Source organism: Mesoplodon densirostris, chromosome 2 (assembly GCF_025265405.1).
Source record: "Mesoplodon densirostris isolate mMesDen1 chromosome 2, mMesDen1 primary haplotype, whole genome shotgun sequence".
In the NCBI taxonomy this organism is placed as follows: Eukaryota; Metazoa; Chordata; class Mammalia; order Artiodactyla; family Ziphiidae; genus Mesoplodon; species Mesoplodon densirostris.
The window spans coordinates 119,836,684-119,863,330 of NC_082662.1; the positions used below are offsets into that span (position 1 = coordinate 119,836,684).

General features: G+C 43.9%; 1 protein-coding gene across 2 annotated transcripts; it reads left to right on the top strand.

Moving 5' to 3' along the window:
- The first annotated feature begins 309 nt into the window (after positions 1 to 309).
- Positions 310 to 14,896, top strand: SLAMF7 (SLAM family member 7). 2 transcript variants are annotated; one of them, XM_060088336.1, is made up of 7 exons: positions 310 to 364; positions 8,901 to 9,233; positions 10,509 to 10,781; positions 10,998 to 11,114; positions 12,032 to 12,135; positions 13,933 to 13,995; positions 14,825 to 14,896. In XM_060088336.1, the coding sequence occupies exons 1-7, from the start codon at positions 310 to 312 to the stop codon at positions 14,894 to 14,896; spliced, it is 1,017 nt and encodes a 338-aa protein (XP_059944319.1). The 2 variants fall into 2 exon arrangements, with proteins under 2 accessions (XP_059944319.1, XP_059944320.1); XM_060088337.1 differs by lacking the exon at positions 10,998 to 11,114.
- The last annotated feature ends 11,751 nt before the right edge of the window (positions 14,897 to 26,647 follow it).

Consider the following 26,647-nt stretch of genomic DNA (forward strand, 5'->3'; position numbering starts at 1 on the left):
TATGAGGAATAAATAAAAGAATGCAGGTACTCCTGGTACTTAGCAAAGCTCAATAGATATTATTATTATCCCCAGTGCCACCCTTTTGTTCTCCATATAACCTTCTATTTCCTTCCATGTTCTCTATTCTGAATCTCTGAAAGGTCACATGGTGTAACAGAAAATGATGGCCACATGGAGAAAACTGAGATGACTCATTCTCAATCTCATGACCCCACCTACTTAAAATCCCAGCAGGGGAAGAGATATAAGAAGGTGACTACAAGAGGGAAGTGGGTTCATTTTAGTGACTGACATACAAAGAGCAATATGCTTGCTTCCCCAGCATGCTTCGTCTTCACCTTTCTCCTCTGCCAGCTCACAGGTGAGTCCAGCAAGATCCTCCTGTTTTCCTGACTGCCTACCCCATCCTGCATGTAGCTCCAGGCTCCTGGTTCCACTCTGGGCCTCTGGTTCAACTTAGGAGGCTCTGCTCCCTCATCTAATATTGTTTTCTTTTTTTTTTTTTTACATCTTTATTGGAGTATAATTGTTTTACAATGTTGTGTTAGTTTCTGTTTTATAACAAAGTGAATCAGTTATACATATACATATGTTCCATATCTCTTCCCTTTTGCATCTCCCTCCCTCCCACCCTCCCTATCCCACCCCTGTAGGTGGTCACAAAGCACCGAGCTGATCTCCCTGTGCTATGCGGCTGCTTCCCACTAGCTATCTATTTTACGTTTGGTAGTGTATATATGTCCATGCCACTCTCTCACTTTGTCACAGCTTGCCCTTCCCCCTCCCTATATCCTCAAGTCCATTCTCTAGTAAGTCTGTGTCTTTATTCCCGTCTTACCCCTAGGTTCTTCACGACATTTTTTTTCTTAGATTCCATATATATGTGTTAGCATACGGTATTTGTTTTTCTCTTTCTGAGTTGCTTCACTCTGTATGACAGACTCTAGGTCCAGCCACGTCTCTACAAATAACTCAATTTCGTTTCTTTTTATGGCTGAGTAATATTCCATTGTATATATGTGCCACATCTTCTTTATCCATTCATCTGATGATGGACATTTAGGTTGCTTCCATCTCCTGGCTATTGTAAATAGAGCTGCAATGAACATTTTGGTACATGACTCTTTTTGAATTATGGTTTTCTCAGGGTATATGCCCAGTAGTGGGATTGCTGGGTCGTATGGTAGTTCTATATTTGTAGTTTTTTAAGGAACCTCCATACTGTTCTCCATAGTGGCTGTACCAATTCACATTCCCACCAGCAGTGCAAGAGTGTTCCCTTTTCTCCACACCCTCTCCAGCATTTATTGTTTCTAGATTTTTTGATGATGGCCATTCTGACCCGTGTGAGATGATATCTCCTTGTAGTTTTGATTTCCATTTCTCTAATGGTTAATGATGTTGAGCATTCTTTCATGTGTTTGTTGGCAGTCTGTATATCTTCTTTGGAGAAATGTCTATTTAGGTCTTCTGCCCATTTTTGGATTGGGTTGTTTGTTTTTTTGTTATTGAGTTGTATGAGCTGTTTGTAAATTTTGGAGATTAACCCTTTGTCAGTTGCTTCATTTGCAAATATTTTCTCCCATTCTGAGGGTTGTCTTTTGGTCTTGTTTATGGTTTATGGTTGTGCAAGGGCTTTTATATCCTGTGGTTTCTGACTCACAGAGGGTAGGAAGAGACTGGAGGGAGAGGAGAAGGAATGACTTTGAGAGTTGACTACCCTTCTGATTGTCCCAGGGAATGAAGGGCTGAAAGAAGTGGTGTTGGGTATCAGAAAAACCTGTGTCCTAATCTGGATTCTGCCATGAAATAGATGAAGAATGTCATCTTCCTCGGACCTCAGCCTTCCCTCATTTTGAGGGTAATTTAAAAAAAATAAGAGATGGTACAGATGTATATTTATTTACTTAGAAATATATATTTTAAATGTTTTAATTTAAATATATTTATAACATTTATACATATACTTCTATGTTTTATATTTATGTAAATATAAATATGTATTATTTAGAAAAATATTTTAAATTATTATGCATTTAACAATCATACTGATGGCAGAGAACATTTGAATTTTCTCTCTTAACCCAAGTAACACAATCAGTCTCTACTTAGAAAACCAACTCATAGGTAGGCACTTTATATTTAATGCCAAGAAGGACTGAGGACTTTTCTATGCCTGTCACAGGTATTGTAGTCTTTCAAGATGTTACTATCTTCAGGACTCTCAGGAAGGACCAGGAATCCCATAAGTTAGGAATATCTTTCTGGTCATCAAACTCATGGAGAACCACCATGAAGTCTCCCTCTGAGGATTTGGTGTGGCTGATTCATTTATGTGTGCTCCAGGCCTGCCAGAAGAGACCTGCCCAAGCCCACATAGTAAATCAGGCCTCGCAATCCTCTCCCCACCACCACCTGGTGTCTTGAACTGTTAAGCATCAACAGACTCTCACCCTCCGTGAGTTTGTTAAAAGTTTGCATTTTTAGGAAGCACCTGGTCCTGGAACTGACCCTTACTTTAAAAAACATTCCTTGAACGGAAATGGTGATCAGAAGGGGAACTTGGGGACGGCGAAATTGGGGAGGACGTGGCAGGACTTTTCAAAACCCAGGTGCCCACCTGAAACATGACCTGGGGCAGCGGGGTGCAAGTTGCAAGTGTGCGCCCTGCTCCAGGAGGCTGTGGCAGCCTGCGTGCTATACATTCCGTGATTGAAAGAACAATCTGAGATTGTCATAGAGCCTCCAGTGGGCAGGACGGTGAAAGCAGTGCTGGCCCTGGAGAAGAACTCCTGGGTTTGACTTAGCAGCTATATTATTGTGGATAAGTTTCTTAGCCTCTGAACCTCAGTGTTTACAAGTATGTAACAGAAAATGAAACTTAACTTGCAAATTATTGTGATGTTTTAAATAAGATATCAAATGCAAAACAATATAATAATAATCACCATTTATTAAGCTCCTATTACATCCAAGGCATTTTTCATACAATCTCCTCACAAGTCTACAAGATAGATATTATTATCCCCAAAACTTAGGCTCTGAGAGGTCAAGTGTCTTAGGCAAGATTACACAGCTATTAAGAGGTAGAACAGAAACTGAGTTTCCAAAGCTAGTGCTCATTTCATCACACCAAACTAACAGCCTAATATTGTACCCTCAGAAAAAGTGCTCAATGAATGTGTATTTGAGATGAATCTTCCCCAGAGATTCCTTCCCTCTCCAGGTACATGAGGCCAAGGTAGGCACTGGAAATGCCTAAGAAGAGTAGGGAACTCCATTTCCAGGACGTGAATGCACCAAACAAAAATTACCCTGGCCAAATTCAGAGGGACCAAGGAACAACTCTTGCAGCCTCAGTATTCTCATCTGGAAAATGGGCAAATTTTTATAATTATAGGATACAGTAGGGTTGAGGAGACAGTTTATAAAAGGAAATCAGAAAAAGCGGGAGAGGAGGTATTGGGGAGGTGTTGAAAAAGACCAGAAGAGACAAACAAGAGGAACGTTTCGGAGATGAGTGAGGGGCAGAACAGTAGGGAACTTGAATGTGAATGTTGCAGGTTAGAACTGGAGTGTTGGCAAAGGTGGCTGGTGAACTGGGAGGCTTGTCAGCCTCTGTTCCATGTACATCTTACATGGTACTGATTGTAAATGCCCTTTCCAAGTACATTAATTAAGGGGAATTTGGGTAAAGAACAGTAGTTTCCAAAGTCGTTTTTTTCTTTTTTAAGCAGTGGTTTCCTTTTATAAAAAGAAAACTTACACAGAAACAAACAACTCTGATGCATAGAATTGAAGCCTCCCTGATGGCGGGGGGGTGGGTTCCATAGCCTCCACCCCATCCCCTACCCCCTTGACCTCCATCTAAGCTCCCAAGAGGTACACTGAGGCACTGCCACAGACCTCAAAGGTAACAGGGGCACAGCTTGGGAAACCCTGCCTTAGGAGCCCTTGTTACTAATCCTGGCCTTCCACTCACTTGGCACACATCACTATAACCTTCAGAGCACCAGACTCTTCATCTATAAAATGGGATTGGACTAAGTAGTCCCTAAAATTCCTCCTAGATTTGAGATGCTCTCGTCCTTGGTTTCCATGGTGAGGGTGGCATGACACGCTGGTGCATTCTGATAGAGGCACCCAGTACTGGAAGAGGTGCTCGGGGACTGGTCTGGCAAGCAGGAGGTGGACTTTACACACTCCGCTATGCCAAGGTCTTCCTCCTAGGTCACCATTCCTTGATTCTGGTTGTACTGATGGTGTCCCTTCCTCCTAATTTGGCTCCTTCCCTCCACTCAACACATGAGCCTTGGGGGAACAGGTTAAGGGGAGGAGGTGACAGCCAAAAGGAAAGGAAGGTGGCAAAAGGGAGGAGCTGTTGTCCCTTCTTGTTATGAAGAGCATCTTAGGGCTGAATCTCCTGGTGCCAAAAATACCTGAGACTTGGCCAGGGCAGAAAGCAGAGGGTCTCCTGCCCCAGCTCCCTCAACCTCCAAAAGTAGGTTGGTGGGGATGCTTCTGCAGGAATTATCTCCCTGCGTGGTGACTGGACTTACTCTTACTCTGTGAATTAGCCAGTGACTGGTGTATAGGTGTTAGGGTCCAGACCACCTTCTAAGAAGCTTACCTTACTGAGAAGCCATCCAAAGAAGTTTTGGGAAATCTCACTTTTAGCCATTCTTGCAGAAATGAGACCAAAAAGTGGGAAGCTTTCTCAAAGCCTGTCTCTTATAGCACTACTGCCTGTGGTTCCCTCTTGCTTCCCACCATGTCTCAGACTGCTCTGTACTTCTCAAAATGTTTTCACATCTGTATTCACAATTCATCCTTCCCTAAATCCTGGTGAATAAAGGTTATTCTTTTTCTCCTATGAGAGGTGAGAACGCTGAAATTCGAATTTACGTTTAGGACGTAAACTGGGGATAAGCTGATATTCAAAATGATAGTGGAAGGTAGCAGTGGAAAGAATGCAGGCCTCTAGAGGAGATGGGGGAATGAACTACCTTCTCATGTCACTTCTGCCAGTTTCCAGTTTGGGGCCTTGGGAAAGTCACTCAGCATCTTGGAGCCCCAATGTCTTCATCTATAAAGTGCAGCTTAAACTTTATCACATAGAGTTGACTTGAGGATCAAGAACAGGAATACCCATTAAACCAAGTATTCATTCCTGGAGTTATTATTACAGAGGAACCAGAATGGAACCCAGGTCTCCTGACCCCCAGTTAGGCCAGACCTCTAACTTTTTTACACTGCTGCATGTTGCCTGGGAGAAGAGGCCATCTCCACAGGTCCCTGGATGAGACTCCAGACCCCATCACCAGGTGATCTGGAGCCTAATGCCTGTAGATCAGTGATCCTCTAACTCACAGCAAAATGGTATGTCTGGTCACCACCCAGGGGAATAGCTCCTCATGGGGAATTTCAAGTGGAAAATGAAGTGACATTCATGGTGGAATTTCAGGGGGTAGGTGTGAGAAAGAATTGAAGACTTCCACAGGGAAGGGCTTTGAACTAGGATTTATGGGTCTTAAATAAGATTTAGATGGACAGAGAAAAGGATAAAGCACCAATAAAAGCGTGAGTTAGGACGTAAACTGGGGATAAGCTGAGGAAGGAGCCCTGGCTGCTTGTCTGGTGGTAGTAAGTGGGTGGCAGTCCAAGGCTTAATATCTTCCCATAGCATCAACTTTTGCTGGCCTAGGAACAAAAGCCCTAGGTTTCTCTCAGATACAATCAACCTGGGACATGCGATACCCCTGAACTAATTACTATGCAGAGGAATGCTACCACTTGAGTTGAGGTACCCAAACCATATGGCTGCTACAAAATGAGGAAGGATTGAAATGAATGCAGAAGAGGCAAGTTACAACATTCACCACATTAATCCAGGTGGGAGGGTAGATGAGTCTCATGGGGCCCAATCCTCCCTGGCCTTGTAGATAGGTGTTAGTAGCTACTCATTCTCTAGGGCCTTCTGATGACTCAGGTCATGTTACATCCCCCACCCCCATCATGTGTTCCCTAAGTACTGTCATTTCCCCTTTCACAGCACATGTTGTTACTTATTTAATGACTCTCCCCCAACTCCATGAGTGCAAGGATCATGACTATCTTGCTCCCCAGTTATACTCTCAACTCCTAAACAGTGCCAGGCACAAGTATGGAACTAAACAAATTCTTGTTAAAGGAAGGAATGACTGAATGAGCAGAGCATGACTTACCTAGACATGGTAAAACCCTATAAGGCCACACACCGCAAGTGGAGAAGCCATCAGAGAAAGGGGAGCTTCAGTTCAGTCTTAGAAGCTGAGAAGAGAAGTGTCTTGTTTCTGGACCCCCTTTCACAGTCAACTGGGAAGAGGAAACAAAACTGGTTAGGACTTAACCAACCCAGGCCCTTAAAGTCTGAGCTCATATTTAGGGAATAGCATGGAACTATTTTCTTCTTTTATGACTCTTCTCCTCACCCTGAAGATACAATAAAGATAGAACAATATCCTCCATCTAGGTTCATGTTGGCAATTTGCACTGTATTGTCCTCTAATTTCATTCTAACAAGGAACAATGAATTTGGAGATATTTTCTTATATCTCCACACAATTAACATTTCTTAAAATGTACCCTAGGAAGATAGCACCATGTATATAAAGATGTGAAAAGAACAATTAATTATTCATGGCTTAAGTGCACGCACACTTGCTAAAACACTAAAGCCACATCCTTACAATTTTGTCACCCCCTTGACATATACATGTCCCCCAAACCTCACATGAAAATTAAAATACTCAAAGGTGCCCTAATCCAAGAATTGCACCTACTTGGGGGCAAGTGATATCCAGTCTTTACTTGACTGCAAAATATTCACCCCTTCCATCTCATGGTTGAAGTAAGAGAATGAATATATTAATTGATAAATCAAAAATTCAAATAAGACTGGTTTTGTGTATAACATTTACTGGAAATATTTTGACACCCCATGAGATGATCAAAGAGAGAGTAATGAAAAACCATCCTCCCTTAGTATTAGTGAAGCAGGGAGGGCAGCTTTTTGGAAAATCAGCTTACTTAACAGGATGATTTGATAAAGGCTTGAGTGATCCAATGTATATATGCATATATATAAATTATAGAGGGAAAATGTTTGAAAACAGGAATCAGCTCCTAAAAGGCATTTACTCAGGAAGAGAAACCAGTACTTTTAGAGATAAATTTAGCAAAAAATTTGGTCAAGATCCAAGACCTGTTATCAAGGGGCTAGGTCAACATTTGGTAGCACCAGATTCCCTTACTCTGGGGGTACTGGTAGAGCAGCTTGTACTTGAAGGAAGGTCACCAAAGGACTTGAATGGTAAATCGGGATTCCATGAGACCCCAGGGCTTCAGAGTTGACACTTGAGCCCTTGAGGGACCTGAAGAAAGGGACTAATGGAAAGGACTGGAGCTGGTACAAATGCCAAGGGACCTTCAAACTGAGCCATAGTGGAAAGAGTCCAGGCTCCAGGGCTGAAGTGACATTGGGTTAAATCCTCAAATTATCACCTGCTAGCTTTGTGCCCTTGGAAAAGTTACTTAGGTTTTCTTGAATCTCATGTTTGTTTTTGTTTTTTTAATCAAATCCAGTTAACAAACTTTTGCTGTGGGCTTCCCTGGTGGCGCAGTGGTTGAGAGTCCGCCTGCCGATGCAGGGGACACGGGTTCGTGCCCCGATCCCGGAAGATCCCACATGCCGCGGAGCGGCTGGGCCCGCGAGCCATGGCCGCGGAGCCTGTGTGTCCGGAGCCTGTGCTCCACAACGGGAGAGGCCACAGCAGTGAGAGGCCCGTGTACAGCAAAAAAAAAAAAAAAAAAAAAAAAAAAAAAAAACTTTTGCTGTAAAGGGCCAAATAGTAAAATTTTAAGCTTTGCAGGCAGTATGATCTCTGTCACAACTATCCAACTCAGCCTTTGTAGTGGAAAAGCAACCATAGACAATGTGCAAAGGAAAGAACATGGTTGTGTTCCAATAAACCTTTATTTTCAAAAAGAGGGGGCAGGCCAGGTTTGGCCCATGGGCTATTTAGTAGGTTGCTGCTCAGTTGACCACTTCTGGAAGCTTCTTCAGCAGCCATTCTTAACTGTTTTTCACCTGGAGCCACAAAATCAGTGATGGTTGTTTGCAAGTCATGCTTTCTGAGGTGAATTAAGATTGCAGTGAAACAGAAATTTGGGAGGCAGGGAGCAGTAAAGCCCTACTACAATTCCTGATAGTTCAGGTTAAACATCACAAGGTAGCCTGGGCATATTCCAGAGCTCCCAGTCACTCACCCTTTTCCTTTCCACTCAAGGAAGGATATTGGAATTCAAGTGAATGAGAACCTCATTTGGGGATGATCTTGAATTCACTCCCATCCACCATAAAATAGAAAGATAAATCATCCTCAAACTTCTAAGCTACCACTATCTTTAAAGACTTACAGCTTGCCTCCCAGTGCCCTGGTTTGTGCTTAAGAACCTCTGTCCCAGGTCAGATAGACTGCTACCTTCTTCATCTGCAACAAAATCAGCTCTCCCAGGAGCAATCTGGGAGTCCTAAATGGAGCTTGGACAGTAACCTCCCCACTTGTCACCCCACAGGAACTTGTCAAGGATGCAGCCGACCTCATGGTCTACCTCAGAGCTTGGTCTTTTCAGCCAGAGATCTCTGGGAATGGGGTGGGTTTGCCTGTAGTCACCCCTTTCAGGCAGAGAGTTCTGACCTCAGTGCCTTTGTGTGAGTGAGGCTCCAAAGGGTTTCCAAGGACTGGTTGAGTTAGACTGAGAGGGTTTCTTGGGACCTTTCCAGGACCCAGAGGGAGTGAGTAATTGGTGGCAAGGGCAGGAACTCAGCTTTATTTTATGGTTCTCTGTTTCTGCAGGGCCAGCAGCCTCTGGAGTACTGAAGAAGCTAGTTGGTGCCCTTGGTGGGTCTGTGACTTTCCCACTGAATCGCTCAGTAGATCAAATTGACAGCATTATCTGGGTCTTCAACACAACCACTCTCGTCACCATACAGCCAAAGTTGGCAGACAAAAAACCCGTTATCATAGTGACCCAACATCGTAACAAGGAAAGGGTGAATTTCCCACATGAAGGCTACTCACTGAAGCTCAGCAAACTGAAGAAGAATGACTCAGGTGTCTACCGTGCGGAGATACACAGCTCAACCTTCCAGGATCCCCTAACCCAGAAGTATGAGCTGCGTGTCTATGGTGAGCAGAATCAGTTCCAAAGGCGGATGACTGCCTTCTTAAAATGGTGAACTCCCTGATATTGGAGCTGTTCAGACAAAGGCTAGATAAACCCTTGGCAATAAAGTGGAAGAGGGAACTCGTGCATGGATAAAGTAGATATAACCAACCCTTGAGGTCCCCTCTTAGATATTCAGTAAGAAGGGTTGTGGTGCAGCAGATAGGCTTTATGAGAAGTGACAATCATGCAGGTCAAATGTTGGCTTCTCTACTTACTAGTTACATGGCCTTAGCCAAGTTATTTGATCTCTTTGAAACTTAGTTTCCATATCTGTAATGGGGAATAAAGTGATACCTATCTTAGAAAGATTATCAGGTATAACTATCAATCACACCTCTTCCCGTGAAGATTCTAACCAAATGAGAAATAGGCACAAGAATCAGAAAGGAAGATAAAAATATCAGCTTTATTTTTTCTGGTAAAGCTGGATAATAAAAATACTTTCCCCCAAGTCTAGACTTTGGTGCCTATTCAGGGAAAATGAACTTATGAAACAATTACTCAACCAGCTAAAAGAATAGCTGCCTCTCTCACTGAGCTGCAATATCGGGACACCAGGAGATGGGCCTGCAGGTTTGCTGGTAGGAGGTGTGTCCTCCAGGTGTGTCCTCCATATAGATATAGTTGAAAAGAATGGATGACATGCATTCTGCAGGCAAACTAGTGGGGGAGGAGGGGTGAGGGCAAACCACATTTAAACAACAATCATAACAGCTCAAACATGTAAACAGAGAAATGTAGATGAGGGATGTCAGACTCACCATCTCAGCAATGAAACAATTGTTCATCCTCTGAAAGAGTGAGCACAAGGTAGAGAGGGGAACCAGAAGTGTTGCTCCAATACCTTTGTTCTCTCCTAGAGAGTAAAGTGAGTCTCTTCAAGGAAGCCTGAGGACAGGGGAATAGGGAGCCTCCAAAAAAAATAAAACTAATGAACATCTAAAATGATTTTAACACAGTGCTTGCCATATGCCTGTGCTTAGTAAATGGCAGCTCATTCTTGTTGCATTGTAATTATTTCTATTATTATTGTTGTTGTTTTATGGCTGTGGGCAATCTGACCTAGATAGTTCTCTTCCCCGGATAAGAATGAGAATTCTGCTCTGAATTGCTGCTTCCTCTCCACTCTGTAGCACACCAGGGAGATTCAGGTCCAAGGTTTACAAGAATAATGTAGAAAAAATGAGAGCTATGGGCATAGTTTCCACACTTGGTTGTCTATTTCTCTTTTACAGAGCACCTGTCAAAGCCCAAAGTCATCACAGGTCTGCAAAACAATAAGAATGGCACATGTGTAACCAATCTGACATGTTCCGTGGAACAGGGAGGAGAGGATGTAACTTACAGCTGGAAGTCCCTGGGACAGGTGACCAATGAGTCCCATAGTGGCTCCATCCTCCCCATATCCTGGAGGCAGGAGAAAAGGGACATGACCTTCATCTGCATGGCCAGAAACCCCGTCAGCAGCAACTCCTCAAATCCCATCTTTGCCTGGAAGCTCTGTGAAGGTGACTGTCTCTCCTCTCTCTCCAGGAGCCCCTGGTCTTAGGACCTATATCTTCTTCAGCTCCTGGTCCCCCATGGGAACAAGCCCTTTGTGAAAACTGGAAGCCCTGGGGAAGTCATCAGACTGGGAGGAAGGTTGCAATTGCTCCAAAAGTTGGGTCATTTCCCTAGCTGACTCTTCTCCCTGCCCTGTGCTTCCACCCATTCTCTCTTTAAAGGTGCTGCTGGTGGCCTGGTTACCTCTGTGATCCTCAAACTCCTGTTGTCACTCATCCTGCTCTGTCTCATTGCATTGGTGATCATTATTTTGATCATGCGAAGAGAAAGAAGAAAAGGTAGAGCATGAACTATTTTTGTCTTCACCCTCAAGCATGCATTTTCTCCTTCATTCATTCAACAGTATGTTGGACTGTGTGCCAAGCTTGGTGCTAGGCACTAAGGATGCAGAAATGAAGAATCCATCATCTCTGTCCTAAAGGACAGCACCAGCCATCTGTACTCCTTAGTTCTGGAGTGGAGAGAATACCTGAGCCCTTAACTTCTCTCCTAAGACCAAGGCTCTCCTAGTTCCTTCTCCAGTGCCTGCCCTTCTCCTTCCCCCCAGAGGGACTTACTAGTTTATCCCTCCTGCTGACACAGGTCACACACTGTTGACTCTGCTCCCCTGACTGGGAGGCCATGGCCTTCAACTCTGAGGTCCACAAACCAGCACCGTCCGTTCAGCCCATCCCTGTCAGAACCCCCAATCCATCCCAGTTCTCTCCATTGGATCAACTCCAGAGACTTCTCTCTACTCCCCACCTCAGTCTAGATACATTACTCTTGGAGAAGCCTTTCTCCAGGCTGTACCCCATTCTCTGTGTCCCTAAACCCTGCAGATTTGTCTTCTCGGGTTCCCACTGATATGGCCCACTCAGGGTATTGAGGAGGGACCTAAGCGTTGGTTGGGTACGACCTGCAGACTTTGAGATATTCTCTCCCTCCTGTAAACACAGTAAAAGCATTTCTGATCTCCTCTGCTTCCTCTTTTGGCTGCCTTTGTCCAGAAATTGGGAAGTGAAGTGATGAGGGTGACCAGTTCATCTTGGGGTTCCTGGGTTTAGCACTGAAAGTCTCATGTCCTGGAAAACCCTTCAGTTACACAGAAATCAGGATGGTTGGTCACCCTAAGGGGATCATCCAGATGGTGGGCCAGTGGGGGTGGCCAGTGGAAGGAGGAGCCAGCTCTGATTCTCTCCCAACTTGGTTTCAGAGTCCATTGAAGAGAAGAAGGGACTGAACCTTCATCCAGAAACCCTTAACTACTCCCCCGCTTTTGGAGAGACCTCGGAGTATGACACAATCTCTTACTTTAATGTGAGTTCTTTCCTATCTTTCCTGGGGCCTGATTCTCCTCTCTGAGGCCCTCCTTGTTTTACTTGAGATTTTTCCATGGATTTGGGCAACATGGGAAATGGAAATGTATAACCCTTTAAACCCAATGTACCTGTGTCTCCCCCAAGTCTTCATGGATTCTCTCTTGTGCAGGAACTGGTGGTCTCTGGAGCATCTGGTTCTGACCCAGCCAGTAATACTCACACTGTGATCTACGGAATCACTCCTTCCCCTCCACTGTTCAAAATGGCTACTCAACAGACCCAATTCCTTTTGCATAGGATGGCGGGTAGAGAAATGTGACTTTGACATGCTGTTTGAGTTATAGTGTCAGAAAACTGGCTTTAGAGATGCCATTTCCTCTGAGGCAACTCAAGGAACCATCAGGAGGGGGCTGAGAGGGTCCATGGTGGCTCTGGGCCCTCACTCAAGGCTTCCCAAGTGTGGGTCGCCAAGCTGCAGTGAACAAACACAAGGTTAGTTCAAAGAAAACTCTTTGAAAAGAAAATCCTAAGACTAAGGTTTAAAGAAATACAAATAACAAGAGACAATTTGGAGACAAGAACTAGGTACACAGCTTCAAAAGGTCCACTGGCAAAAATCATTGCAGCCGAGGCTAGGCTTGCTCCTTAGGGGTCATAGTGCCCTTTCCACATTGGCCCACTTAATGAAGAAATAAAAGCACTTTGGAGCTTCAAAAATCTTAGTTTTACTCCAGCCTTCAGTGTCTCCTGATCAGGATGCATCTTCTTACACTTATCCACAACTTTTCCAAGAGGAGATATTCTGTTTCCTCTTCGAAGTTGTTGGTGTCCTGAGAGCTCCTTCCTTCCTCACAGGGGTGACCTCTTTGTGCTTCACTCAGCCCGTCTTCTGTCAAAATTGATCACTTTATCACCATCCTCCCTCTTCCCCTGCTCAAGACACATTCCCTGGAGACCACAAGACTGTCCTAGATGTTCAGGAATAAATTTCACTGACCCAGGATATTTTTCTCCAGCCTAGAAGGAGCTTTTGTTATTGCTGTCATTGTTTTGGGTTTTTTTGTCCCTTTAGTCATCATTTCTGATTTGCTCCATAAGCTCTTTTGACTGATGGAAAAGTTTATTTCCAACATTGACAATATGATTTCAAATTATCCTTTAATCACTTTAGGAGGCTCATAGCTTATGGGACTTATAAATCTTACATATTTATTAAGTAATTCAACCAAGATACAGTTTTCTTCTCTTTTAAAATTTATTTATTTTATTTATTTTTGGCTGCATTGGGTCCTCGTTGCTGTGCGCGGGCTTTCTCTAGTTGTGGTGAGCAGGGGCTACTCTTCGTTGCAGTTAGCAGTCTTCTCGTTGCAGTGGCTTCACTTGTTGCGGAGCACGGGTTCTAGGCACGTGGGCTTCAGTAGTTGCGGCTTGCAGGCTCTAGAGCACAGGCTTAGTAGTTGTGGTGCAGGGGCTTAGTTGCTCTGTGGCATGTGGGATCTTCCCAGACCAGGGCTCGAACCCTCATCCCCTGCATTGGCAGGCGGATTCTTAACCACTGCGCTATGAGGGAAGCCCGCAATTGCTTCTTGAAAAAAGTCATTAATAATTACAATAGCAGTCACTGACAAGAGCACTTCCCACTCCCCCATTCCAGCTCCAGAACCCTCTCTTCTCTCTCACTATCTCCTCCCACCTCTGTTTTCCCTTCTCTGGATTCTGGATGTCTTTTTGGCCTTGTCTATGTGACCCAGGGGTTGGTGATGATTTCTTTTGTTTGTTTTTTGTTTTTTAACAGAGCACTGTACCAGAGGAAAATGCAGTAAATACACTTTATTCCACTGTGCAAATACCCCCAAAGGTAAGAAGCTTTAGAGCTGAGTTTTATCTTAGCTGTCCCATCCTCCTTCCTGTTTCAAGTTTAGCTAGAATTTCTTGGGCCCCAGGGATCTCATTTTCCTTGGTACTAAAAGGCACACCAGGATACCCATTCCCTTTGCTTAAGGTTACACAGGTATGTGGGGAATAGAAAAGAATTGTGTTTTAGGAATGAAAATGGGGGTAATGTGGAACAAATAGAGTAGGAGAGAGGTTGCAGGCGGGATCAATAGGGAAAATCAGCAGGATCCTGACTGAGGGCATGGGAAAAGTTCCATGGCTTAGGCTGTGCCTGGGAGAAAGGGATGGCTGGGTAGACAACTCCGGCTTGTTTCTGAGCCTCTAGTAAACTGGAAGCAGGAGAGTTTTCCTCTTCTTTTCCATGGTCTAGCTATGTTACATGTGATTTGCAACTTCTCCTCAGTCAAGCTACTAATGTAGTAAGCTTTTAAAGCTTATTCCTTCACAGATCACACTTGGCAGAAGCAGGGATACCTTCCTGTCTCCTCTCCCAACCACATCAGAAAAATGAGGATGGGTAAAGCACTTTGCCTAGTAATAGGAAAGGTTGGTTTGGATAGATTATTAGAGGGAAAGTTGAGTTCATTAAGCATTCAACAAGATAAATGTGGGTTAGGCTTGAGGCGTAGTTTTTCTAAGGTCAAAATGATTAAACAGTGGGAGAAAGCATAGCGAGAGGTTTGGGTTGGGTACCCTTGGCAATGAAGAGTGTCTGGGATGGTGGGGTCTCCTGGGGGGATCCATAGTTCTGCTCCTCTCCAGTGTTCTGCATCCTTATGTCTGCCCAGCAGGTGGAGAAATCCCACTCACTGCCCACGTTGCCAGACACACCAAGGCAATTTACCCATGAGAATGTCATCTAAGCAGCCATGTGCTCCAAAGAAAATGGTCAAAAGAATTCACTGACTTAACCAAAAACATCAAGGAAGAATGAAGGACACTGACTTCCTTCCAGAACAAAGTATCCCTTAGGCTCCTTCAGACTTAAGAGTTCCTAATCTGGGAATTTCCTGGTGGTCCAGTGGTTAGGACTCTGTGCTTTCACTGCTGAGGGCCAGGGTTCAACCCCTGGTTGGGGAACTAAAATCCCACAAGCAGTGTGGTAAACCCCCCCCCAAAAAAAGAGAGAGAGAGAGTTCTTAATCCTACCCACTGCTGAGAAATGTCTTCATATCCAGAATCCCTCCTGAAAATGTGACTGGGAATTTATCAGCCAACTCAAAGCAAGGGCTTAGAAGCATCACTGTTGAAATGTAAATGCAGCTTCACACATTTGAATGACAGCTCCCATTCCAGGGTTTGGAGATGAGGAATATACCAAGTGTTTGGTTGCCAAGAGAGCAAGAACTTCAGAGCAGCCAGCTGATGTTCCCCGCAGAAGCAGAAGACAGCAGTCAGAAATGGATTTATTTACTGACTCATCAACGACGTGCCTGGCACTGTGCTGAGCTTACTGTGATTTTCGTCAGATGTGCTCTCTGTTCTCCTGAAACTGACCCTTCATGAACTACTTCCGTGGGCAGTGGCAGCAGACCTGACCACTGATTCCCAACACCCAGGGGGTCAGGTGTGGATCCACAGGACTTGGGAGTCAAAGCACACAAGGACAGAGAAGCCAGGTAGAAGACTCAGTTTGGCTGAGTGGAAACTCAGAAGTGTGATTGACCACTGCCCCAGCTTCATTTACACTTTTGTACTGCAAGGGAGAAACCCAGGCCTTAGGCCGCCTATGCACGAGCCCATCTCAGTGGAAGAACTGCGCCTGAAGACATATTTTGAATCTATTTATAGGAGACTTGCAAACATTTAAAGTTGTTTAATTCATTCAATGAATATTTATTAGGAACCTCTGTTAGGTCAGTCTAGCAAATAAGACAGACATGATCCCTGCCTCCATAGAACTCACCTTTTTAATGAAATGAGAAACATGTGACGGGAGAGGGTTGCTTTGGATGTCTTCCTGGACACACATCTTGAATGGAAATGTTGGAAAGGGATCTGAGGTCTCAGGTCTAGGGGTGTGAAGTGTTTCCTTTATTCAAGGGAAAACAACTTCTGCATTGGGGGAGTACAGTGCCTCACAAGCAGTGCAGCACTCTTCCTGAGGGATTTTGGACAAGAGTGAGTTTTATAGAGTTTTAGAAGAGGCAACTTAGAAACAGGGCATGATTGGCTAAGAGGTAGGGATTTCCCTATAAGTTCTAGTTTCTAGGGTAAGGTGAGCTAGGGAAAGCCGAGTTGGAGGATTGTGATTAGTGGATGTTAGGTTCCTGGACAGGTGTTTCCCATAAGTGCAGTCTGACTTAGGCTTAGATTCATGATGTGGGCTGGACCACTGGGGCAGCTGCCATTTTGTGGGTCCAAATATATGAATTATTAGAAATAAGGTGAAGAAATGTGCATTAAAGTTTGTGAAAGGAGAAAATATCTGCTCTGTGTGGAAAGGCCCACAAGGGAGAAGAGCAAGTCCACTGGCTGACAGCCAAGCTGAGCTTCCAGCCAGCAGCCAGCGCCAACCGCCAGCCACGAGAGGGAAGCCATTTTGGATATTTCATCATTCTTGGCACCTCAGCCAATACCACGTGAAGCAGAAGAACCAGCAAGGCAATCCAGAGAATAGTGAGAAATTTAAAAATTGTTGTTTTAAACCATGAGAGAGAGAGAGAGAGAGAGAGAGAGAGAGAGAGAGAGAGAGAGAGAGAGATGGAGAGAGAGAGAGAAAGAGAGAGGAAATATCTAGAAAAAAAACCCTTCAGATAGGGCTTCCCTGGTGGCGCAGTGGTTGAGAATCCGCCTGCCGATGCAGGGGACTCGAGTTCGTGCCCCGGTCCGGGAGGATCCCACATGCCGCGGAGTAGCTGGGCCCGTGAGCCATGGCCGCTGAGACTGCACGTCCGGAGCCTGTGCTCCGCAACGGGAGAGGCCACAACAGTGAGAGGCCCGCGTACCGCTAAAAAAAAAAAAAAAAAAAAAAAAAAAAAAAACCTTCAGATATAAAATGGCCAATGTAAGAGATAATAAGCCTTCAAGAAAAAAACTAAAAGGGAAGGGACCAAGAGAACAGTCTGAGGCTGATTTGAGGGGAAACAAATGTTGTGCGTAGGAGGCAGTCCCCCAGCTCTGAGGAACCTGGAGGAGGGCCCAGCTGGCCTCCACGTGGAGCCGTGCAGATGTAGATGAGAAAAAATAATTTTCCTCTGCCCTTCTGGGTTCTTGGCTGAGACCCCATAATAAAAAGATTAACAGAAGAAAAACAAACACGTTTAATAACAAGTATTCCTCCTATATACATGTGAGATACCCAGGAAAACTGAATAAACTTCCCTGAAATGGCCTCTTCCATCACCATCTCCAGACAAAAGAAGACGGAGGTGGGGGCAGTTATGGGAGGTTATCAGGCAAAGCACAGTACCACATGGATGTTATGCAGTTTTAGATCACTGCCTTCTCCGTTGATGAGTTTTTAGAGATTTAGTCACCCCCCTCCTCCTGGCACAGAGGAGATACCCTTGCAAATGGAGATTTCTCTTGTAAATGTAAATGTCTCTTACAAAAGGGTAAGTTCTACTCATTTTCAGAGCTCTTCTTATGTCTGTTGTTTCTTAAAAGTAATCAGCATAAAATAATCCTTATGCCAAAGAGACATATTTTTGAGGTGACCAATTCTGCTCCCCTTCACAGATGTGTCCTTTCTGAGACACCACATCAAAGAGAGTGTGATTCACATATAAATATTGTAAATGTCTGTATTTATTACTACAATTACTTTTTTAATAAAATAAGCATGTCTTGAGGAAGATTTTTTTTTCTAATTCTCACAAAGATTGGTGTGGGGTGGAGTGGGGTGGAGTGTAGCTATAACAGCACTTGGAGGGGAGAGTGATCTACATTGGAGCCAGAAGGGGAAGCTACCAACTGAATATATGTGTGACCCACACTGATGCCACCTCAGCTGTGACACTGTACCACATCTTCATGGCCTAGGGTGAAGCCAGTGTGGCATTCATCATGGCACAAAATTTAAGGGAGCACCAAAACACTCAGCCATCAAGGTAAATAATATTTTTGTGCAATATTTAGAAAAATAGAAATTAATGTGAAAAATCCATTACGGGTGAAGGAGTGTTTTCCTTCTTTCCCCTCTTAGTTCTTTTGTCTAGCAATTAAGATGGCATAAGGCAGATTAACAGGAGAAAATCAAATTTATTACATGCACAGTAGGAATCCATATAAGTATGAAGAATTTCAAAGACAGCAAGACAAGGTGAGGTGTGTATATATTCTGGACTAAGGAGAAGGAGGTAGGGGTCTGAAGTTTCAAGGGGAAGTAAGGTAACTCACAGGAAGATAAAAAGAGTTAATGTTTGGTAAACAAATGTTTACTGGGCCATTAAAAGATAATGGGACACAGGACTTTGACTAAATGGGCTTTGCTAGGTTCTACCACTGTCTGCCACTCCTTTATATAGTTATCTATGGTGATAGCATCTTCCTGGACAGGCCTCCTATCTTAAAGTCTTTTAGGCAGTAAGGGGTAAGTTCTAGGTTCTTCCTGAGACACCAAGATCTACAACAGAGAAAAGGTTTATTCTTGAGGCAGCCAAGTGGAGAGACAGGAGAACAAATCTCAAATCCACCTCCTCAAAGGTGAGGGGCTCAGGTTATTTATGGGGTAAGAAAGCAGGGTGGTCTGAAGCATGGGGAATGTGGGAAAAGGTGAATGGAAATAAGAAAAAAAGGTGAGATAATCATCATTCTGCACACCGCAACTAAACTACAGGCTTCTTCATAGGATGCATATTCAGAAAACGGATGCATGCATGTCCTGAGGGTGGAGTTTTAGACCCTCTGATGTTAAAAGGTCACCAAGAGGACACTCATGCATGCCCAGTTGGAGGGCCAGAGGTCTTAACTGGCTCAACCTCCAACTGAATATAGCTAACTCCAAATTCCTGAAAAACAGTTAAGGCAAACATCTTATCATTTAGTCTACATGACTCTTGGAGAACATGAAAGTTTTTGTAAAAACTATTAAAGCAAGCTTGATCAGTGAAGGCAAGTTACAAGTTTAATGGATCTAACTGATGACTAACCTTGGTAATTTTCAGCTCAAAATAATCTGCATGCCAGAGTGGCACATCTTGGGGTGGTCTGCTCTCTGCCCCATCACTGTGATGGACAAAATATCAAAATTTTAAATAAAGAAGTTCCATGCCAAGTCAGATTGGAGACTGAAGGAAAAGGAAAAATTAGTAATACTGATTCTGTCTTTAGTCAAAATTTTGATACTTTGTTCTCTGAGCTGCTCTGTTCTCTCTCCTTCAGCCCAAAGCCAGGTGGGTCTTTAGGCAAGAGTGTGAGTCCCCCATTATTCTAAGTGGAAAAAAATACTAATTTACAGTATTCCCTAAACTGAGATGACAACCTCTCTGGGTGTTTTCCTGACTCCACTGGAGAAAATGTGTCACTGAGATTCCACTAGCATTTTGCACCTGCCTAAACCTCCCAACAACAAGTGAGTCTTCTAAGACTCCCCTCTCTCCCCACACATCCCCAGTCTACAATCCCTTGCTAGGGACCAGTTAACTTTCGTGTAAATTTTGTCCCATGGGTCCTTATATGACTCCTGTGGGACCAGCTCATCTGGGGTATGTATGTCCAGTTTACAGATGTTGAAACTGAAACCAAGACAAACTAGGAAACTTGCCTGAAGTTTCACACTTCAGTATGCAACCAAAGCTAGAACAAAAGCAGTGCCCTCTCCACCACCCATTATCTACTGCAGAAGAAGATGGGGCTCAAAGCTTGAGAGGGGTGGTGCCCCCCCTTCCCAACTGTAGGTGGAGGAAAGGACATAGCTTTGGAGACCATCAGGACTGGGATTGAGAGCCCTTACTAGCAGAGTAACCCTCACCAAAGACTTGGGTTCCATGAGCTTCTAGTTTCTTATCTCTAAAACCCTTATAGGGCTTGCAATGTGACGATTATATGAAACAAGTGCTTGGCCTGTAGTTGGAGATTCACATATGGTGCATGATGCTTAGGGAAGAAGACAGTACATAAAAAAATGGTTAACTTCCCAAAAGTCAACTCAGAATAAGGTAACAGGGCTTCCCTGGTGGCGCAGTGGTTGAGAGTCCGCCTGCCGATGCAGGGGACATGGGTTCGTGCCCCGGTCCGGGAAGATCCCACATGCCATGGAGCGGCTGAGCCCGTGAGCCATGGCCGCTGAGCCTGCGCATCCGGAGCCTGTGCCCCGCAACAGGAGAGGCCACACAGTGAGAGGCCCGTGTACCGCAAAAAAAAAAAAAAAAAAAAAAAAAAAAATAGTTGTGGCGCACAGGCTTAGTTGTTCCACAGCTTGTGGAATCTTCTGTGGACCAGGGCTCAGATCTGTGTCCCCTGCGTTGGCAGGCAGATTCTTAACCACTGCACCCCCAGGGAAGTCCAAGAGTGGAAGAAATTTTAAAAAACATTCCATGAGGAAAAGCAAAGGTGTTGCCCACTATGAGGGGCAAGGGAAAGTCTGAGACCCACATGTTGGGGGTGAGGTGGAGGAGAATGGAAAGTGCCTCCTCTGAGTGAGGATGGGTGGGGAGAGGTGAGGAAGCCCCTCCACGATGATCAGAGGAAAATGTTACAGAGAGGTCGGCTTGAGGTTGGAGGAGCTTCAAAGGGGATGAAGATTAAGAGGGGGAGAATTTTAACTGCCAGCTTTCAAATGCATCCGTTCTCCCACCCCCTCTCTCCTCTGAGCCAGTTTAGATAGTAAAACAATTAAAATTACTCTCCCCCTTCCTTTTTTTTTTTTTCCCACCAGTGATGAAGTTGGGCCCAGGGATAACAATAGATCTAGAGTCTGGACACTCAAGATCTTTCCCAAGGCCAGATGCAGAAGGAGACCTCACCTCAGGAGCTCAACCAGCAGACAAAGGAAACCACCAGCTGGTTAGGTGAGAAGTCACACTTCACGTCAAGGTCCAACACTTGCAGCCCCCAGTGCTGTGTGGTTTGGGGCTTGTGAGCTGTAAATACCGGGTTCTCAAATATAGAAATACAGAAAAGGAGTCTACCATTTTAGGCAGGTATTCATTTGTTCATGCATGCCTTCATTATTTACTCATTCAGCAGGGCTTAATGAGCACCACTCAGTGCCAGGCCCTGTGCTGAACACAGAATATAGCAGTGAGCCCAAAACAAAGTTCTCTGCCATCATGGTACTTAACATTCTAATGAAAGAGGCTGTGATATTGTGATATAATAAAAAATATACGGTGGTCTTACACTTTCTTTGCACACAGTGCCAAAAACCCTTGAAATCTTCAAAGTGAAGTGATTTTTTTGGTAATGAGATGACTGGTGGCAAGGAGGTTCCTGGATAGCCTCAGGCTGTTGGCTGGTTGCCAGGGAAATGAAGTATGTGATTAGAGGGTTGGAATTTCAGCCCCATCTTCCCCCGACTCCCCTACTCTCCCACCTCCAATCTCCAGGGATGGGAGAGGGGCTAGAGATAGAGTTCTGTCACCAGTGTTCAATGATTTAATCAATCATGCCTACATAATGAAGCCTCCAAAAAAAATCCCCAGCCAAAGGGGTAGAGAGCTTCCTGGTTGGTGAACACATGGAGGTTCTGGGAGAGTGGTGAGCCTGGAGTGGACATAGAAGCTTCACACTCCTTCCCACATAACTTTGCTCTGTCCATCTCTTTCATTAGTTTGTTCCCGAAATGTATCTTTTATAATAAACCAGTGATGAAATAAAAATTCACATTTTAAGGCAAGACAAGAAAAAATTAAGCATAAATCTTTTTCTCTGCCCTTTGGCCTCCTCCGCGCCCCCCCCCCATGACCCCTAGTGTGTATTGTGCAGCGGCATTATGTGTTATATGTTAACCAGACCTCACCAATGGCAGAAATACCTACTCAACAATAAAGATCAATTTTTCTCCTTCTGGCACCAGCCATGTCACTCCTTAGAAGATAACATTATTGAGCCCCTACCCTAAAATACCTTCAGAGTCAAACATAATTTTCACCAGGCAACTTTTAACAACCTTGTGGCTTTTTGTCTTTATAAGTCCCTGACTCTTTCTCTTCCCTGGAACACTCTTACACTCTCTTGGGTTTACCCAAATCTATGTCTCCTGAATTGTAATTCTTAAGACCCTAAATAAGCTCTATTTTTTTGTTTTGTTTTGTTTTGTTTTTGGCTGTGCTGCGTGGCATACCCTGCAGTGGAAGTGTAGTCTTAACGCCTGGACCACCAGGGAAGTCCCTTAAACTCTTTTCTTATTTGCAGGCTCCTGCATTATTTTTGGTTGACACTAGGCAGAACAAAAACCAAGGGGTGAACTGGCTTAGAGCACCAGGGAATAAAAATAAAGGATTCTTAATTAAAAAATGAGAAAGGAAAGGAAAAGTCCATGTTCCCAAAGGTGGTTAATCACTAATCTGAATTACTTTTGCCACCCTGAAAACTGGGATGAGAGAAAGAGAGAGCGAGAGAGAGAGAACAGCTCTGAGTATTATATATCTCCTCCTGATCCTATAACCATGAGCAAGGAGCTTAGCTTCTCTGAATCTCAGTTTCATTATCTAGAAAATATAGATAATCATTTCTACCTCATAGGTGTGTAGTGAGATTAAAGGTTAAAGGTAATCATACATGAAAATGGTTTAGCAGAGCATTTATTACATAATAATCATTCAACAAAAGTTGCCTAGTATTAAGTAGGTCACTGCCTGATCATGCACATTCCATTTGGAACTAAACCTCTACCTTTAAGTATATAGAATAATTGAAGACCTGGGACTAGCTGTTAATCAAATAATTAAAATACTGAAGCATGTCATAATAGGTGGCAGACCAGTGCTCACAGACCAAGTGATGTACCTAACACTCTCCAGCAAACCCCTTGCTGTTTTCTGCATTGTTTGTTTTCTGGTCAAGTGCCTACTGGTCAAGCAGTGGTTTGAGGCCCTGTTCGGCCCACACCCTCCATTTGTCACACCTTCCATATCACTATGGCAGCCACAGGGCTCTGGAAGTCCCCACCAGGATGTAAGCTTCATAAGGGTAGGGAATTTTTTTTTTTTTTTTTTTTGCAGTACGTGGGTCTCTCACTGTTGTGGCCTCTCCCATTGTGGAGCACAGGCTCTGGACACGCAGGCTCAGCGGCCATGGCTCACGGGCCCAGCCGCTCCGTGACATGTGGGATCTTCCCGGACCGGGGCACAAACCCGTGTCCCATGCATCGGCAGGCAGACTCTCAACCACTGCGCCACCAGGGAAGCCCCAAGGGTGGGGAATTCTTGTCTGAAGACTTCTCTGTTCTGTCCCCAGAGCCTAGATCAAAGCCAAACTTCTCCTATTTAAACATTATACACAGAATTATGGAGCTGGAAGAGACTCTAAGGATCACTCAATGTAAACTCTTAACTTCACAGATGACAAACAAAAACAGAGAGAAAATGAGGAACCGTGGTCTGAAGTTCTGGGTGCAAGACCTCTGCATGCAGCACCCTCTGAGCAAGTGAAACTAGACTAAGCAGAAAGGAAAAGAAAAAAGCTGTTCTTCAAGTGACAATTCCACTTAGCAAAGTAGAACTCAATGTGGGTGAATCTAATTTTTTCACACATACAGCAATTGGTGAACCTGAGAGTACAGATTAGTCTAATCCTCAAGGAGAGAAGATAATTTCAACACAGAGGGTAGTGGTGCAGAAGGAAGGTATTAGGTCATGATTAACCATCTACATTGCAAATATAGAAGATACACGGATATATCTTGTTGAGCAACAGATACCAGAGGACAGACACAGGAAGCTACTGTTGTTTTGGAAATTTACCAAAAACTCACTTTCAGAGAAGTGGTATCTCCTCAAAAGTTCAAACAGAAGAAAATGCCAAAGTGGTGTGCCAAGTTAGCAGTTCACCTACACCTGTTGTCAGCTGGTTGTATCATTACAAAGAAGTCACTGCTCCTCCCAACATATCCCAGGATGAAATGATGTGAAGCTGGAATTCCATCATGGTACTCTTTTCCTTGGTCCTGAAGCTTTGAACAACTTTTCTAACTGCTCTGTGCCTAATTCAGATTCCGTAAACAATAAATTACTATATGCATTAAAAAAAATAAAGGAGATTGGTTCAAGATGGCAGAGTAGAAGGATGTGCACTCACTTGCTCTTGTGAGAGCACTGTAATCACAACTAACTGCTGAACAATCATCAACAGGAACACACTGGCACTCACCAAAAAAGATACCCCACATCCAAAGACAAAGGAGAAACCATAGTGAGGTGGTAGGAGGGGCGCAATCACAATAAAATCAAATCCCATAATGGCTGGGTGGGTGACTCACAAACTGGAGATCACTTATACCATAGAAGTCCACCCACTGGAGTGAAGGTTCTGAGCCCCACATCAGGCTTCCCCTGGGGGTCTGGAAACCGGAGGAAGAATTCCTAGAGAATCAGACTTTGAAGGCTAGCGGGACATGATTGCAGGACTTTGACAGGACAGGAGGAAACAGAGACTCCACTGTTGGAGGGCACACATGAAGTAGTGTCTGCATCGGGACCCAAGGAGAGGAGCAGTGACCCCATAGGACACTGAACCAGACCTACCTGCTAGTGTTGGAGGGTGTCTTGCAGAGGTGGGGGGTGGCTGTGGCTCACGTGGGGACAAGGACACTGACCGCAGAACTTCTGGGAAGTATCCTTGGCATGAGACCTCCCAGAGTCCGCCATTAGCCCCACCAAAGAGCCAAGGTAGGCTCCATTGTTGGGTCACCTCAGGCCAAACAACCAACAGGGAGGTAACCTAGCCCCACCCATCAGCACACAAGTGGATTAAAGTTTTACTGAGCTCTGCCCACCAGAGCCTCTACCCACAACCAGTCCATCCCATCAGGAAGCTTTCTCAAACCTCTTAGATAGTCTGATCAACCAGAGGGCAGACAGCAGAATCAAGAAGACCTATAATTCTGCAGCCTGTGGAAGGAAAACCATATTCACAAAAAGACAGACAAAATGAAAAGGCAGATGAAGGAACAAGATAAAACCCCAGAAAGACAACTAAATGAAGTGGAGATAGGCAACCTTCCAGAAAAAGAATTCAGAATAATGATAGTGAAGATGATCCAGGATATCAGAAAAAGACTGAAGGCAAAGATCAAAAAGATGCAAGAAATGTTTAACAAACACCTAGAAGAATTAAAGAACAACTAGAAGAATTAAAGAACAAACAAACAGAGATGAACAATACAATAACTGAAATGAAAAATACACTAGAAAGAATCAATAGCAGAATAGCAAAAGAACAGATAAGTGACCTGGAAGACAGAGAGGTAGGATTCACTGCTGTGGAAAAGAATAAAGAAAAAAGAATGAAAAGAAATGAAGACAGCCTAAGAGACTTCTGGGACAACATTAAATGCAACAACATTTGCATTATAGGGGTCCCAGAAGGAGAAGAGAGAGAGAAAGGACCCAAGAAAATATTTGAAGAGATTATAGTTGAAACTTCCCTAACATGGGAAAGGAAATAGCCACCCAAGTTCAGGAAGCACAGAGAGTCCCAGGCAGGAAAAACCTATGGAGAAACACGCCTAGACACATAGTAATCAAACTGAAAAAATTAAAGACAAAGAAAAATTATTGAAAGCAACAAGGGAAAAAAATGACAAATAACATACAAGGGAACTCCCATAAGGGTAATAGCTGATTTCTCAGCAGAAATTCTACAAGCTGGAAGGGAGTGGCATGATATATTTAAAGTGATGAAAGGGAAGAACCTACAACCAAGATTACTCTACCCAGCAAGGATCTCATTCAGATTCAGTGGAGAAATCAAAATCTTTACAGACAAGCAACAGCTAAGAGAATTCAGCACCACCAAACCAGCTCTACAACAGATGCTAAAGGAACTTCTCTAAGTGGGAAACACAAGAGAAGAAAAGGACCTAAACAAGAAACCCATAACAATTAAGAAAATGGTAATACATACATACTGATAATTACCTTAAAAGTGAATGGATTAAATGCTCCAACCAAAAGATACAGGCTTGCTGAATGGATACAAAAACAAGACCCATATATACACCATCTACAAGAGACCCACTTCAGACCTAGGGACACATACAGACTGAAAGTGAGGGGATGGAAAAAGATATTCCATGCAAATGGAAATCAAAAGAAAGCTGGAGTAGCAGTACTCATATCAGATAAAATAGACTTTGAAATAAAGAATGTTACAAGAGACAAGGAAGGACACTACATAATGATCAAGGGATCAATCCAAGAAGAAGCTATAACATTATAAATATATATGCACCCAACATAGGAGCACATCAATACCTAAGGCAACTGCTAAGAGCTATAAAAGAGGAAATCAACAGAAACACAGTAATAGTGGGAGACTTCAACACCTCACTTACACCAATGGACAGAGCATCCAGACAGAAAATTAATAAGGAAATACAAGCTTTAAATGACACAATAGATCAGATGATTTAATTGATATTTATAGGACATTCCATACAAAAGCATCAGATTACACTTTCTTCTCAAGTGCACACAGAACATTCTCCAGGATAGATCACATCTTGGGTC